At 37.4% G+C, this 17721-nt stretch overlaps 1 protein-coding gene across 1 annotated transcript in view; it reads right to left on the bottom strand.

The window, feature by feature from the left end:
* Positions 1–17721, bottom strand: part of Wdr70 (WD repeat domain 70) — a 299382-nt gene that overhangs the window by 46470 nt on the left and 235191 nt on the right. The window contains exons 11-13 of the mRNA XM_076857389.2: positions 4572–4671; positions 1853–1937; positions 521–659 (exon numbers count right to left, since the gene is read on the bottom strand). Coding sequence (XP_076713504.2) covers positions 521–659; positions 1853–1937; positions 4572–4671 — 324 coding nt within the window. The remainder of the gene's footprint in view (positions 1–520; positions 660–1852; positions 1938–4571; positions 4672–17721) is intronic.

Genomic DNA, 17721 nt, shown 5'->3' with positions numbered 1-17721 from the left:
CTTTTTAAGCTTCCCAATAATTGGACAGCAAATAAGTTCAGTGGAAGTGAAGCCTTATCTTAATGACCACAACTCTGGCAAGCAGAATTCTGTCAAAGTTTGGGTTTAGGAAATAATGACAAATGTCATCACTCTCTGAGGGCATAACCTTTCACACTTGTCCACAATCTCTGGATCTTTCCTAACATGCACGTTGTGGCATGTTCCTTTCTGTATATACTCCGTGACTATCGGCTTCTTCCCTCCTCAATTTAGTTGGCACAGAAAGGGAAATGACCCAGGCCCAGCTGAAATTCTGACTGAAGTCTGGACCCATACGAAAACTGGAGCAGGGAAAGGGATAGGATAGATCAGCCAATCTACAATGTACTGATGATTCCTGTGTTGCAGAAAAAAGCAGCTACCACTATGTGGTAAGGGCCAGTGTTTATGTTCTATTTTTAAAAATAAATCAAAACAAAAGATAGCTAACATGCAAACTTCAGTTCCTTCTCAAGGCTGTGGAGAAAAAGACACATACCGCATCAGTGATGTCTATTTCATACACTCTTTGGAAAGTCCTGCGCTCAAAGAAAACGAGTTTGCCACTGCCACATCCCCTTTGAACAGAGGTACCGGTGACTATGAGTTTATCATCTGGACTAAAACAGCAGTCAGTCCTAAAAACAAAAAGAGTTCATAAGTATAAGCTGATGACCCCTATAACAGTACAGCAATTAGTGAATTAAATAAAACATAAACATCATTGTAAAAAGAGCTAACTCCTCCTGCATCTTCATAATAACCCTATGAGGTAGATATTATCACCACTGTAGATGAGGAAACTAAGGTAGAGAGGTTAAGTAAACCTTGTCCGTGATCACACAAGGAAATGGTACAGATGGGATTCAAACACAGGCAGTCTGACTTCAGAACCTACGCTCTCAACTTCTATATTATATGTTGTTGTACAAGGAAATGTGGGAAAAACTCAATGTAGACTTTGAGAGTGTCTACAGACAGACATATGTGACTAATGTCTAAGTATTTAGGCTTTTTTTTTTTCTTGGTACTATTTTCTATTATCACCACCACTGCCATCATCTCTAAATCACTTCAGTTACATAAGTCCAGCACCTAAAGAGTAGGTTGCACTGCTGAAGCTAATGGATGATTGATGACACTGATTCAATGGCTTTTATTATCAGAGGTCTGGTCACCTGACTGTGAATAATAATCTAAGACCTGGTCCAAAGAATTCATGTATTGAGTATTACTGGTAGCAGGCATTACAGCTCCAAAATTCACATTCACTATAAAGTCATGTCTATTTCTTGATCTGGTTTCACAGCTGATGCAGGGGCAGTGGAGCATGTTAGAGCTGGTCTTTACTGTTACACAGCTTCCTCTGTTTGATTACTTTCATACTCTCCCTGTAGATCATTATTTATCATGAATATGAACTTTCATTTCTACCAACATAGAAACATTGCCTAGCTACCAATTAAGGACTTGGAGGTTAAAATCCACCTTAGCTGCCTCACAAAATCTTCAAAAGTTCCAGTTGCCAACTTAGTAGAAGTAATAGTATTCAGTTACCCAGAGCAAGACAATTTGAATAACTGAGGGAATTGTGTGTGCACACAACATATATACAAATATACACAGGAGCACACATGTCATTTAACTTCAAAAAAACTTTTAATCTGAAGAATGTACAAAATGAAAAATAAAATAAAATGCATCTTTCACAAAACAATTTTCAATCATTCTTTCAAGTCCCTTTTCTAGAAGAGCTAAAAGACATGATATAAATTAACATTATGATAAAGAAATTTCTTTTCCATTGTCCTATGCCAACCAAATTACTTACATTGGGAACATGGTGGGAAGACCCAAGGCTGAAAAAAGTGGCTTATTAAATTGTCGGACATCCCATAATTTTAATGTATCATCACCTGATAGAGAAATGGGGAAGAAAAAAATAAGAAAAAGGTGAATTTCACAAAAAGGAGTCATTTCAAAGTTAAGATCTGAACTCAGTGTATAAGTGTAAGAAAGGAAGAATAAGAACAGAAGGAAGGAGGAAAGATAGAAAGAGAAGCCATATAGACATATTTTACTTTCTTAACTGTTAAGAAAGTTTAAAAGCAGTAATAGTTGCACGAACAATAAAAAGTTACATGATAATGAGTCAGCTTTATAGAAATTACTTTCGAGATTGATGTAGCATCTGTATGCTAGAAGAACTCTAAAGCATGAATTTTAGAGCAGATGGTAGTTCCCCACGGAATGTTTGAGCATAACCTGACTTGGGAAGATATCAATTTCAGTACTGAAAATAGTTCAATTTACAACAGATTCTTTCCCCCCCACTAGTATGTGGGCAGAACTATCCATTAACATTAATGAGAATGAGCCATGTTATTCCCTGCCCTCCCATGTAATTCTACCTGTGGCTATCATTCTTCACTTTGCTGGGGAGTACTGCTTTCTCAGGCAATTTAAAGAGTAATGAATATTCTTTTAAGAATCATTTTTTATGTTTCTATAGAGTTACTAACAAATTCCTGACCAGAACAAAAGTCAAATTCTTCAAAATAATGTCTTTGCTGTTCTTGCTCTGCAGTGCTTACAGCTAAGGCCTGCCTCATCCCTTTAGGTCCAATAAGGAATCAGGATCAGGTGCAAGTCAGGTGAGTAGAGAGCTCAATAAAAAACCCTCTTTCTCTCCCCAGGGACCCTTTGTTTAAAATCCAAAATTCTGGTAGGTACACGAATCCCCAATTGTTAGACTCAGAGCCTGCTTGTACTGAAAGAACTTTGTAATCAGACTTACCTTTGGAATGTTACCTTATTACTTTTAGCATTAAAAAATAATATATTCTTACAATTATCAAACAATATGAAAGCATTAATCTGCATTTAATTCCAGTGAACCCAGAAGGTTCTGGAACTAGTAGGAGCACCTAGTAACACCAGGTAACACCTTTGGAACTCTGCTGAATAGACTTCCATCTGTCATTTCCTATAAATCCAGGAATAAAATGATGGAATATAGCATATGTGGTATTGGTCAATTAAGTTATCCAGTAGCTATTACAGGATGGAAGGGGGAGTTAAGAATCGTCACCAAAATGGCTTTGACTGAAATAGAGTTAGACCTATACTTCTAAGACAGTACTTATCAAGTGGATGAAGGCTCACCTGTTTTAGAATAAGCTGGGAGGAATTTTCAAGTTATAATACCCTCTTTTTTCCCTTCATCTCCCCCAAATCTAACTCAGAAATTTGAGCACACCACCCTAAAGAATGTGACAACTTCTATGTGGTATTTTAGCATTTGGAAAATCTTTCTGGGGGATTCAGACACGCTGTTTAAATAAGAACCAATGGTTTTGAGTAAAGAATATATGTAGCTTTAATTAGAAGTCATCTCAGAACTCAAGTAGCAGGCTAGAATTGATGAAACAAAATACATATTTTATATAGATCCATACTTGCTATGTGTACTATAAAGAGAAAATTATATGTACATGTGTTTTGATTTATTAAGTATGCAAGTAAAGATAGTTTGTATACAATAGATAAGGCTTCCTGAGAGGAAAGAGAATCTGAATGGAGCTTCCAAGAGTAAAAGGGCATGGACTCATTAAACAGGGGAAAATGGTGCTAGGTCTCTTCACCTCTCCTCACTTTCACTACCCTATGTACTACATCATAAATTCTGTCAGGAAAGGGACCCTGTCTATGATATTCATAGTCTATACACAGAATCTAGAATAATGTTCACAGCAGGTGCTCAAAATATATAATAGTTATGAGAATAGATGAAAAAAATAAACTTAACACTGTGAGATTTGTCCATGCAAAATGTAGATCCTTCTTTGGCCTACAGAATGTGCACTAAATCCTTTATGTGATATTTAAGGTCATGTGTAACATGGCTCCAAACTGACTACCCTGTGCACTATTTTCTTTTCTCTTTCCACAAACGGGCCTACAAGAAATTTTCAGCCAAAATGCAGAGCTCCTAAACCTGCCTCCACTTTTATCCTTTTCCTTCTATTAAAGAAGCCTTATCCATGTGAGAAAGATGTAGCAAAAAATTAGGGAAAAAACCTATATCCAACCATATTTAAAATATGACCATCTAGAATTATTTGAAAAATAACATCTAGGTAAACATTTTTTTTAACTGAATTAAGGTAGTATTTGAACTGTAAAAAAATCATTGGTCAACAAGGATTCTGAAACACTAGAGACAGAATTATAAAATGGCATAAGAAGGAAAGAATATAGGAGATCATCTACTAAATTCTGAGGGCAGGGGCAAACCTCATCCATGGCGGCATCAAACTCTTAAGCAAAGAAATATGCTTTCTAAATTTTACTTGATAACTTCTAATACAAACAATGTTGCCAAGTTAAAAATGGATTTTAATGGGAAAAAAACATACTAGTACAGGTACATTAACAAAAAGCATAGCTAACTTTACTAAGTGCTAGGATATTAGCACGACTTCTTTAAAGAGTTAAATATCATCATTTTATATGTAGAAACACATCAAAAAGAAAGTTTTTAAACTTACCTCCACGAGAGGCAAGGACATTACCATCATAGGAAAAAGCCACACAAGAAGTGTCTGTGCCTGGGTCATGAGCCTGTTTATAGTGGAATTTAGGATGAACCTGTTTGTAAACACAAAGTGTTAACATGTCACTTAAATTCAGATGAGAATATTTTTGAGGCAAGACTGTTTCACTTTATCATATAGAAAATTATATACACCTACGGATAAGTATTAGTTTCACTGATTTAGTTTCTTTCCTTCCAAAAAAAAAAAAAAAATTCTGAAAGGCTTTTCAAAGTCTCCATTAAATAAAGAAGAGATAATGTAAGTCCTAGCAGGAGACATTTTCCAGACAGCTTTAGGAAGCCCTGAGCAACACAAGATTACAACTGCATTTAGTTCTTCATATTACAGTTATTAGGATGATTTTCTATATTTACCTGAAAGATCAAATATAAATGCAAATGAGCATACAATTTACTTGCTCAAAAATATTTCTGGGTAGGCTGGGGATGTGATTTGTTGTTAAAGTACTTGTTTGTCTAGCATGTATAAGGGCCTGGGTTCAAACCTCAATACTGCAAAAACAAATCAAAGATATTTATTGTATTCCTAGAATATGTCAGACACTGTACATATGGTTGTAGGTCTTGCAGAATTTTTAATGTGCCTACTAGATAATAGTTATGAAAATAATAACAGCAGCTAACCCTTACATAATGTTTTTTAAATCCTAGGCCCTCTATCTTTTACTACTTTGCCTATTTAGTCTTTGTAATCATTCTATTATGTTCTATCACTAAAATCCCTATTTTATCTTTTAGGAAACTGAAGTACAGTGGCAAGTGCCTTATCCAAAGCCACATAGTTTGTAAGTGATATACCTGTAAGTTTGAACCCCAAAAGCCTACTCTTAAACATTGCACTGTAATCCCCCCCCCTTCTTTTATCTGATCTATCATCATCTTTTTACATTTTTTAAAATTAGTTTTTCCTTGTCTAACATTTTCTTAAGCTTTGAAGGGAGAAGTTCAACATTGAGTCTTTATGTATAAGGATCCAAATAAGATGAAGAAAGAATATGATTTAATGTTGTAGGTTTATTTATCTTCTCTTGTTTAAAAAAAATCACTGCATGTAAATGGTTATAACCACTCAACAACCAAACCAAAAGAGGTAAGATGAAGGCAGATAAATATACTTCTAATGTCACTTCTCCATAGTTGATGGTTTGTATCTCTACTATACCAATCTTGCCACTCAGTTATAATTCAATAACCAGATCAGGCAAAGTATTAGGAAGTCAGTCACCTCCAAAGTAAGATCTACATGAACAAAGTCTGGTCCATTAAACACCTCATCCCCTATATAGGTGCCATGGATACAGTACCCTCTGTGATGGCTAATCATGTGTCAGTTTGTTTATGTGCACCTGTGTATATGCGTGTACACATTAATAGTTCTGGGCCATTACCAGTTTTCCTAGAATAATTCCATGGCAGAGGACACAGATACCACTAGTAATGACAGCATGTGGGTCTCTCAGGGAATCAAATTTATAGGAATGCAAGTGACCCCCATTGCCACTGGTATCACAACAACTCTTAGCAAAGAGTAAGTCACAAAACAGAACTCATGTACTTTACCATCCCAACAAAATTCCTGACACACAGTCCTTGGGCTTACACCTAAAAGTTTTTAGTAATGAGGAGCACAAAGTAGACCAGTTCATTAAAATTATAATAATTTATGCATACTGAGTGAAAACTGACCTCACTCAGTTCTTTCTCTGGGTGCCAGTCTTACAAATTTGTATTAATTATCATGTTTCTATCTTTCATTGACATAAAGAATTCACTGATTTGACATTTCATTAACTGGACACCAACTATCTGGCAAATACTATATTAAGCAGTGGAAACATAAATGTACATAAATAAACAAGGCTTCTTTCCTCAAAGAGTTGACATTCCCTGAGAAAATATGGATAAGTATACAGAGTAACAAGGGTAACAGTGGAGAAGTATAAGTAATATATGAGCACTGAGAGAGGTCCTTAACTTAGATTTGGGAATGGGGGAAAAGAGGAGCAAAAAAAAAAATCAGAGACCTAACTGATAAAGTAAAGGCAGATGAAGGAGCAGAAGACAGGAACAAGAAATTGTGTTCCAGAGAGAAGATACTACATTCCAGTAGGGATTATTTTTACATATATTCAATCCTTTATTTTAAAAAAGTTTTTTTTTTTTTAAATTATCTACCATATACCCAGAAGTGTGTCAAGGTGAAAAAAGTAGACAAGGTCCCTGCCCCTGTAAAGGTTTAAATTTAGCCCTAATGAGAATGTTATCAAATATAGTCTTGTAATTACCATTTAGTTGCCTAAGGAATAGAGCATGAAAAATATGAGAGTAGGAGTTTAGATGAGTGTCAGTACTCTGTGGCTTACAAAAATAAAGGTTTTGCAGAAAAGGCTACACTGAAATGTGCTCTGAAAAACAGGGAATATTTAACTAAGCAGACAAGGGGAAGACATTCCAGGTAAGGAGAACATTAATTTGGTAAGCACCCAATGTTACAGCACTTCATTCTGGTTAGAATCCGGGCAGCTCCAGCTCCACAGACTGCATCCCCAGCATGGATTTCAGTTTTGAGAATAGGCTTTGCTCCAACTAGCAACTTTTATCTTTATTTCTCCCATTAGTTCTCTCTAATCATTTTTGGTAATGGAATAGTTGGCACAGTTTTATAAAAGCAACTTGTCTATATTCATAAATATGTACTTTTATACAAAATATACAACAATTGACCATGAGCCCTGAAAATATCAATCAATATTTGCTTCCAGAATCTCAGAGTTATACCAGCACAGGTTTCCTTAAAGAAGATACTGATGAAGGTTAGGGGAAGACTAAATTATCTAGAGAGAAGCTATTATTGTTTGTTTGTTTATATTTGATTAAAAGCTTACTATATGAAGGCCTAGATTACCGCATCCTTATCCCTGGAATTCACAGTATTTACTTCTTTTTTATCACTGGTTGCTAACTGTCTAAATATCCAGCACATTATTTTATTATAGTTTAAACCATTTTTTTGGAAGGCTTGGGCTCTATCATAGTCATTATCTTAGAGCATATTGTTGGGATAGACACCATGATACAAATGGTTGTCCTAGAAAAACCTTAACTCAAAATCATAAAATATTGCTCCAATATTCTTTGTCTAAAAATACTAAACAGGTGGAGTTTACATTGTTATCATTATTTTTATGACTTGGTGGATCAGTTTGCTAGGGCTGCTTTAACAAAGTACCACAAACTGGATTGTTTAAACAACAGAAATTTATCATCTCATATTTCTGTAGGCTAGTAGTCCAAAATCTAAAGTTTCAGCAGGATGCTTCCTTCTTAGAGCTGCTTTCATCTTTACATGGTGTTCTTCCTGTGCAGGAATTTCCCCTTTTAATAAGGACACCACCCATATTAGATTCAGGGTCCACCCTATTCCAGAATAACTTAATTTTAACTAATTACATCTGCAATGACCCTATTCCCAAATAAGATCACATTCTGAAGGGGCAGAGATCAAGGTGAAGCTTCTATAAGCCAAGGAATGTCAAAGATTGTCAGCAAACCACTACAAAGAATGTCAGAGGCACAGAACAGATTCTCACAGTCCTCCTGGTAAGAAAGCTACGCTATCTTTCACAAAATCTTAAACATATCAGTTTTTGAACTTCTCAATAATTCAAGCATTGTATGGTGGTACCAAGGGTGAGTTTCCATCCAGCAGTTACTTCTGCCTAGCAGTTACTTCTATCTCTTGTTCTATATATATCTATCACAGGAAAAGGACAATTCACAAAATGATCAAAGTAAATAAAAACACAGAATAAAATATTTTAATTGTAATGATTTAATTGATAACCTGAAAATAGAGAAAAATTTATTACAAATAATACTGGTACTAGAGTCAGGCTGACCTAGAATAAAATTTTAGCTTACTAACTGGCTAAAGTATTTAGTCTTTCTACTTCTTCGTTTACTAACCTATTAAAATAACATGCCTCACATCTATCTTTCCACCCCGGCCCTTCTCACCAGTCCCGAAAGACCAAGTTCATTTCATCTGCTGTCTCTCTGCCTGTGTCAGCACAAGGTTATAAGTGTATAGTGAATACCTCCTTTCAGAAAGATTCTAAAAGGCAACCATAGTGCCAAAACACAAACTCCGTGAGCAAGAAGGAAGCAAGCACTAGGCTACTTCAAAAATTGGGTGTATTAATATTTGATTGTCCCATAAAATCTATTCCTAGGACTTTTCAACAGGTAGAAAAATTCTTTCCCACTAGGAAATCTATTTTCAAGCTTAGTGTTAAACAATTCTAATCAATTTTGTATTTTCAATTCAAAATTGAAATTGAGTTGTCCTAAATAGTATGTGGTACTTGTCCAAGTACTGGAGGTGACCTGGGTGGAGGAATGTCCTCATGGGTGCAATGTTTTAGGCATTTAAAAGCTATGGCAAGGAATCCTGTTTACAAAGACAAGTGTTTGTTGGTTACTGTTAAGTTTTACTGATGCCTTGCAGAGGGATAATGAAAATGAGAGGCATTAACAGGTAGAGACTAAGTGGACTACTTCAGTGGCTTCCAAAGAGGCTGTTATCTCCTGTAGTAGAAGAACTGACACATTTGAGCAACAGATAGGAAACCAGATAGTTAGATTTACAGAGCTCTAGTGACATTTAAATGTTTAGCCAAGGCAGGTTCATTATTCTAAAGTCAGGGCTCTTGGGCTGGGATGTGTCTCAGGGGCAGAGTGCATGCTTGGCATGCATGAGGCCCTGGGTTCAATCCCCAGTACTGCAAAAATAAAACAAACAAATGAACAAAAAAACTAAAGTCAGGACTCTAGTTGGGAAAACCTAAGACCCTGAAATGTCAGAGTATATATGGACAGATGTCCCATAGGATGCTAGTTCTGTAGACATACTACCCACCCACTCAAAACCCTAAGACCTCTCACAGCTTAAAGAGGTAACTCTCTCTTGCCTAGCAAAAACTAGAATTTCTTCCTGCTGCAACCCCCCACCCCCACCCAGCTTCCAAGGGACCAGATACCTCCTCTTCTTAGGACCTTCCCCTTTTCCTTTCTCCTCTCCTGACTGCCAGAATAATAATTAGGGTTAAACTCAGTATTATTACTCAGCTGGGTAAGAACTAGACCTAATAAGGGAGGAAAGAGAACATATACCAGAAGAGATTTAAAAATTAGCTAGCATCTACTGGCAAGAATCATGAAATATAACCCAAGTTTGGATTTGGGGGACACTTGATCAAGGGGGTAGGGAATTAAGGCTAAATAAACAAGATTCATTGATTTGGGAACCCATTTTTGAACATAAGATTTAATACCCTAGAAAGGATCTCTGAGAGATAACTTTGCTTCTAGAATCCTACTAGAGGCCTAGAAAAGTGATGGTCAATGCTGAGTAAAGCAAAAATGCCCAACTGTAGATGATTAATAAAAGAATAAGAAATATAGAAGAAGCAAGCATGCTGAAATGGATATATTTTGTCAAGTCAGAAAACAATATTATGTTTCAAGGGAGAGCCCAGAGGATACACCATTCAACAAGGCCATCAAGAATGCATAGGTGAGGGCTGGGGATATTAGCTCAGTTGGTAGAGTGCTTGTCTCACATGCACAAGGTTCTGGGTTCAATCCCCAGCAACACACACACACACACACACACACACACACACACACACACACAAAGAATGCACAGAGGGGATCAGCATCACCAAAAAGTTTAGTGGCAGCTCTCCTATGCAGCCCAGGACTAGTCACAGAGCTGGGGCAGTAATATCAAGGGAAACACTTGCAAGGTTAAATTTCAAGTAGCAAGAGGCTGCAATTGCTGTAATGACTGGCAAAATCAGAGAGGCACTCAACAGGGCTTAATGCATAGGGAACTGCAAAAATGGTAGTCACCACAGGGCATGTCTGGAGACAGAATAATGGGCAACCAACAAAAATACTTCTTAATATATATAATGAAAAAGAAGGATGAATGGGAAAGCAGCAGCCTGAAAGTGGTCACCACAGTAAAAAGCCATGATCTCTTGCTCTGTTCCCATATCTGAGTCAATTTTCAGACCAAATGCCTATTGATGTCAAAGGTACATTGCTGAAAGAAAGGACACTGCTACCTACTGGGGCAAGCTGTGATATTTCCCTAGTCTTTCCACAAAGGGACTGTTGACTACTATAAGCTTAATCAAATAGTAGTCCCAATTTTAGCTGGAACATATTAATAACTGTTCAGGGTGACTTACTCTCAAGGACTTCCCATTGACCTGCCCAAAGCTTTCTTAGAACTATGCTGTAGTCTGAGGTACTTCCTACCCTCCCTTTCCTCTGTTTTTCCTAGGGATAAGACCTATATCATCATCAGCCTCTCCAGCTTCCTCTGGCTATATACCCAATTTTCCCTCACAGAATTTTGGCAATAGAATTCTTATATATCAAATGCTGACATGGGATCTGCTTTTCAGAAAACACTAGCAAACAAGACACAGGAAAAAGTCTGCAAAGGAAAGTACATTGAATTGTTTTCTTGCTGCTTTTGGAACAAAGCCAACAGGTGAAAAAGTATGGATTAGTTTCCTGAATGATCAGTGGCATGTGCTCAGTCATCCTATAAGCACCAGCTGGCAATTAGGCAAGGGCCAGACATAAGAGAGATGCCATCCTAGACCCTCAGCCACAAGTGAGCTATCAGCTGCAAATGCAATCCAAAGCCCCTCAGAAATCAGCCAAACCTGCTCAGAGGAGAAGTACTGCCCCAAACCACTCAACCAACAGACAGAATCATAAAAAAATAAGAAATGTTGTTTTAAGCCACTAAGTTTTCAGGGTAGTTTGTTATGTTGCAAAAGTTAACTGACACATAAAGAGCGTGAACCATGCCCAGCACAGTAATCATTATATGGGGGCATTATTACCAACTTTTTCAGAAGGTTGATTCTTTCTCCTCTACTTAACATTCTACCAAATAATACCCAACATATACTAGTCCCGTGACCCTGTAATTCAAATTTATTCTACTTTATCCATGTCTAATACTTTATAAAAACACTATACTCCTCCTCTTTACATTTTCTGTGCCTATAAGAATTCTCTCTAGCAATGTTTCTTAATTCTTATCATGCTTGGCTTCAGATAACCATTGTCCCTAAGAAGTTGTAGTCTGTTTCCAATGATTTATAGCCATCATTTCTTCTATATATTCTTTGGCACCAACTGAAGTAATTAATTATTATTTCAGTTACAATTATTGCAGGTGATAATACAGAAATGAGACAGGAGAACACTTGGAAATAGTTCAATATTGGAGGACATGCAAAGGAAGGGTTATATTTGAGTTGCTTTTTTTAATGGTACTAGATGAAAGCTCTTTTCCCACATTTCTGACCCTTTCTTTCAAGTAAGTTAGCTTCAGATTATTTTCTTCCCAGGCACACCATTTGAACTTGAGAACCAGTGACAGTCTTAGAGTACAATGTCATATATCACATATCATTGTGCTTATAAGAGAAACATACTTAATATAGAATATGAAACTCTGAACTTTTGAGCATGTCTCAAGGAAACAATATGTTTCATGGTAAGCTGACAGTTTTCTAAGTTTCTAACTTCTTTAAAAAAAAATTAAGTTTCAGGCCATGTTTTTCTCGTCCCTCCTTCCTTCCTATTTTTCTTCCTTCCCTTCTTTTAAAGAAATAATTTAAAGACAAAGACAATAAAATATGATCAAAGTCCATTCATCATTCTCCATAATGTAAAAATGAAATATGAAAATTTTAGAATCCAACCACATTTGCTGACAACCCAGTGAGACACACAACACTGAGAAGAAATAAATTAAGATAAAACGCTGGGGGATTGGAATTGCGGCTTAAAGTAGAGTGCTTGACTAGCATGCATGAGGTGTTGGGTTTGATCCTCAGCACCACATAAAAATTAAATAAAGGTATTGTGTCCACCTATAACTAGATATATATACATATATATGTATATGTATGTATATATATGTATATGTATGTATATATATTTTAAAAAGACAACACATTGGATACTCGAAATGATGTACAAGCTGGAAAAGAAGGAAAACATGTCTTTCATAGAACATTTATTGTACCAACTATAAGTCAACCATTGTGTCAGGTTTGGTGGGAAACTCACAAGTGAGAGAGGAGACTGCATTTAGGACAGGGCGGCACTTCCCAGCAGGTTCTCCACTCTCAGTTCCATTTCACTGCTACAACCACTGGGATTCATAACTACGACTTAGCATTTATTTATCATCTGTGTTTGGCAAAGAGATAGCCCAGCCTTCATTCATAACTGGACTATGTTGCAACTATATGCCTATTTGGTCATCTCAAACCAGGTGACAGTGTGTGACTACCTAAGGCTCTATCTGATGACCAGCTGGAAGCTGCAGCTGCAAAAGAAAGCTCAGCCACTGAGATATGTGAGTCACAGGCAGAATATGACGCCAGTGCTCTGGAATCTTCTGGCTCCCCATGTGCTTGCAACTTGAAATTCAAGGTGTTTACTTTAGTCTATAAAACAAACCCCTTATGGCTAGGGCAAAAGTTACCTTCACATTAATCTCTCTTCTTATAAACCCTAGCTGAGATCAGCTGGTATACCAGTTAGGCATTCAAGATTTATGTTTCAGAAATCTGGATGTGAAAAAAAAAATTTAAAGCCCTACAGAGGACCTGTGCTTTTAAATTTTCAAGAAGGCATGAAATGAAACAGCCTGTCTTTCTTGGACTTTGAGACTCTGATTTATAATTCTGAGACGTCATACAGAATCATTTAAAGATGGGGATATTATCTGATTAGACAATTTAAATAACTGGCAGATTTTACTGTTCTGATTTTAAGCAAAATATAATTTTTACTGGGAAAAAATAAGGTAACTAATAGAGAATCTCATATGATATTCCATAGGTCTCCAAATGAGAATATCACCTAAATCACCAAGAGAAATGATTTAAGAAGAAAGTCTTTCCAGAGAGAGAGCCCAAGAGCAGGGTTTCCCAGAGAATGTTTTGTGTAACATCATCATATTGGGGATGGGGGCGGAGGCTATAGCCAAGCAAGCCTGGGAAACTAGAGTTTATTTGCATACCATGGCCTTGTCTTAAAGATTCACAATACACATCAGTATATTAAAAGCCAGAACTTTTAAGTAGTACTCCTGGAATAAATCAACCTCTTTAGTATTTCCAAACCTTATTGGACTACATTTTTTTCACATAGCACACACCAGTATGGATGGAACCATTCTCTGAATCTTAATTGGGAAAACACATATCTAGAGCAAGGGTTAGCAAACTTCCTGGAAGGAAACAAATGGTAAATATTTAAAGCTGTGAGGACCTTATAGACTGTCACAACCATTCACTTCTGCTATTGTAGGATGAAAGCAACCAGACAACACACAGATAAATGGATAATGCTATGTATTCCAATAAAACTTCATTTACAAAAAGAGGTAGCCACCGGGCTCCGTGGCACACGCCTGCAATTCCAGCAGCTTGGGAGGCTGAGATAGGAGAATCTCGAGTTCAAAGCCAGCCTCAGCAACAGCGAGGTGCCAAGCAACTCAGTGAGACCCTATCTCTAAATAATACACAAAATAGGGATGGGGAGTGGCTCAGTAGTTGAGTGCCTCTGAATTCAATCCCCAGTACCCCCTACCCCCAAAATGGTGCTGGCTAGATTTGGCCCCAAATCAGCTCAACTTTGATCTAGAGAGAACAAAAACCTGAGGGAAAGACCCTCTATTATTTCTCAGATCACGGAGGTTAACTGGAGGCTTCCTTGTGGTTCAATAGCTTATAACCTAATGGTGGTAGCAATAATAGTGATAATGATAACAGCAGCAGCTACATTTATCCAACATGTTGCTACTTAGGGCAGTAAAACACACATTTTCTAATTTCATTCTTTAAAAAAGCCTGCTGAGTTATACATCATTACCTCATTTTATAAACAAGGCTGAGTGAGGCTCAGTGAGATAACTTACCCAAATATATATGGCAAGAAATTGTAAGAGCAAAACCTCTAGCCATGGTTCTAACTCTAGGAGCTACACTCTTCATCAAAATACCCCTTTATGATAAGTTGCCATGTTTCTTCCTTTGGTTGTGTATGAGGGAATGTTATAGTAATGGCCTTCAATGAATCAAGTCTCCGTATATCCTCAAGGCAGACAGTGCACTGAGAGGGATTGATAAATATAACTGCTTTCTCCTTCAAATTACATAATAGGATATTTTACACTATTAAGGATTTCTCAAATATCCTACTAGAAATTCAATCCAAGGCAGACAGTAGCAGTCTTTTATCCAAACAGGAACAGTAAACATCACAAACCAAAGTCATTTGTTATTTCTTCCTAGTTCCAGTCCATGGGAGCTGGTACACAATAATTATAACTAACATTTATTGGGCACCTACCATGGGCTACATACTGTCCTAAGTATATGGTTTCTATTAACCATTTGAATATTTTCAACAGCCTTGTGAGATAAATATTATCATTAGCTTTACTTTCCAGGTGAGTTTGAGGTACAAAAAAGGTAAAGTCAGTTGCCCTAGGTCACATGGCTGGTACATAGTAATGCCAGGACTTGAAACTTGGCAGCCTGACTGGAGGGTCTGCACTATTAGCCACTAGTGTACACAAAATATACTCTGGCTTTTCTGATTTTAGGCTCCCTTTACTCTGACCACCATTTGCAAATAAAGCGGGCCCCAAATCTATTCATATAACACCTTGTTCTTCCCCTACTAGGCCCATTCTCTCACCAACCACCACTGGTGAAAGGTGAAAAGTGGGTCAGTGCAGCAAGTGTGTTCTAGTGGGTGACTGCTACACCCATTTCTATAAACAGATAAAACTATCACCATGGCTCCATTTAATTCCAGGTTACCAGCTATATTCAGTCTTTAAGCATTGGCTGATTAGCCTTTATTCAAGATCACATCAGAAGTCCCTGAGTAATTTAAAACTTGGTAAATAACAGTGACAAGCTGATAATCAGTGACAAGCTGAAATCCCACTGCTGTGGATTTCCCTGGCCACCCTTTAAAAGATGTCCTTTTCTTCTTATCTTTAATTCTTAAGTTTAGAGTGACAGTGTGTGGAGGCTTGGACTGTCTGTATCACATAAGAAACACACATGTGAGCACAAGTGCAGCTCCCAATTCAGCTCTTTAATTTAAGAGGAACTTGGAAACCACCATGCCAACACCGGAAGCGCAGCAACGTGGAATGACCTGCCTAGACAGGAGGGAAAGCCCATCGGTCCCCTCTTTGAAGTCCAGCTGCCTGAGATTCACTGGCAGCCAACCTTCAAAGAGAGCCGATGCTTCCTTCCCTCAGCCTGGCCGCCAAGCTTCCCGGGCAGCTGGGTGATTTAGCCACTCTGCCCAGCTGTCTGTGAACTCTGGCAGGCAGTTCAAGTGAGGGATAGTGAGACGGTAGGGAAGGGGGAGGAGAAAGGGATGGGAGGGTGGCGGGCCTAGTGGCGCCACAGAATGAAAAGGATGCTGGGTTTGTTAGAGCCAACCTTATCAAAGTCAGTCAAAAGACTAAGCATCCAAATGGTGCACAATTCAACTGCACTACAAAGCAACTCACCGGTGACCTACTAAGGGATTTTGAGTACACTTTCCTGCAAAAGCTAGTGAACCTAAAATGTACTCTTCTAAAGATGATCCAGTTGCTGCTTTAGAGAACAGTCTAATTTCTACATGAGGATGTAGGGAACCAAGTTGAAATCAGGCATCAAAAATGTACAGTCCTTTACTGATTTTGATTTTCCAGCAACATGAGTTGATGCTTTTTAGGTATTTTAGGGGGTTGTTTGTTAACTGTGTTGTGGCAACCCTTCTGTTCCCCTGGCAGCCAATAGCTGAAACAACATATACGTTTCTGCGCCTGTGCAGCAGATGCGTGGAAAAGATGGGCTCATTTAACAAAAATACTGCCAATGTGCTATTATGTTTATCCTCCTGAACCACATGCTCAGAGTAAAGAAGAGTGAGCGTTACCAGCTGCAGGTGCAAAAGGGTTGCAGAATGGCTGTGTAGCAAAAACAAACTTTCAAGAGAAGTCTAAGAACAAGATATTGAATTTGGTAAAGTGGGAGATTATCAAAGTAACTAGCATATATGTGAATGTGAAGGAAGAATTGAGGATTCATGAGCAGAAGACTAAATCATCAGCTTTGCATTTTAGACAACTCTGGAAGCTACACGAAGATAAAGGGGAAGGAAAATGAATGCCAAGAAAAAAAGTGATAATAAATTTCATGAAATCTTTTCTCTAATTCTTTATGATGTAATCAGAAAATGAATGCATGGATGAATTGGTAACATATTTTATAACAACATCAACGAAAGACCTATATATTCAGATAGACTACCTTATCTAGTTACAAACTTATTTTCCTGCTCTTTAGAACTGGAAACTACATGACACAAAGCCTGGTACAGTGGTGCATGCTTGTAATCTGATCAACCCAGGAGGCTGAGGCAGGAGGATCACAAGTGTTCAAGGCCTTAGCAATTTAGTAAGCCCTTCTCAAAATTAAAAAATAAGAAGACTGGGATGTAGTTCATTGGCCAAGCACCCTGGAGTTCAATCCCCAGTAAAGTAAAAAAGAAAAAGAATATGATACAGCAATCAGCATTAATTTCAGTGGCATTAAAAACATATGATCCAAAACTTATAATCCAAATTTAAGAGTATAATACAGCCTATAGAAGAAGCACCAAATATATTTGCTGAAATTTGCTAATTCTGTGAACATTTACCAAGGCACTAAGACAGTTGTGGGCAGATGGCAAGATGAGAAAAATGGCTCTATACTATCAAGGAGCTCTATCTAAGAAGAGAACTAAAGATAAAAAGAAATATCTACAATAAATTATATAATCTATAATGACAGTATACACAACTATAGAGTAAAACCAACCAAAAAAGTGTACTTTAAAAGGGTAGTATGATGGTGATGGGTTGAAAAGGGAGGAAAGAGAAGCCAGGTAAAGCCTGGTAAGGCTGCTTGGCCATG

This window comes from Callospermophilus lateralis, chromosome 5, assembly GCF_048772815.1.
Source record: "Callospermophilus lateralis isolate mCalLat2 chromosome 5, mCalLat2.hap1, whole genome shotgun sequence".
Lineage (NCBI taxonomy): Eukaryota > Metazoa > Chordata > Mammalia > Rodentia > Sciuridae > Callospermophilus > Callospermophilus lateralis.
Note: the sequence above shows the minus strand (reverse complement) of the source record. Positions and strands in the feature narration are given on the sequence as shown.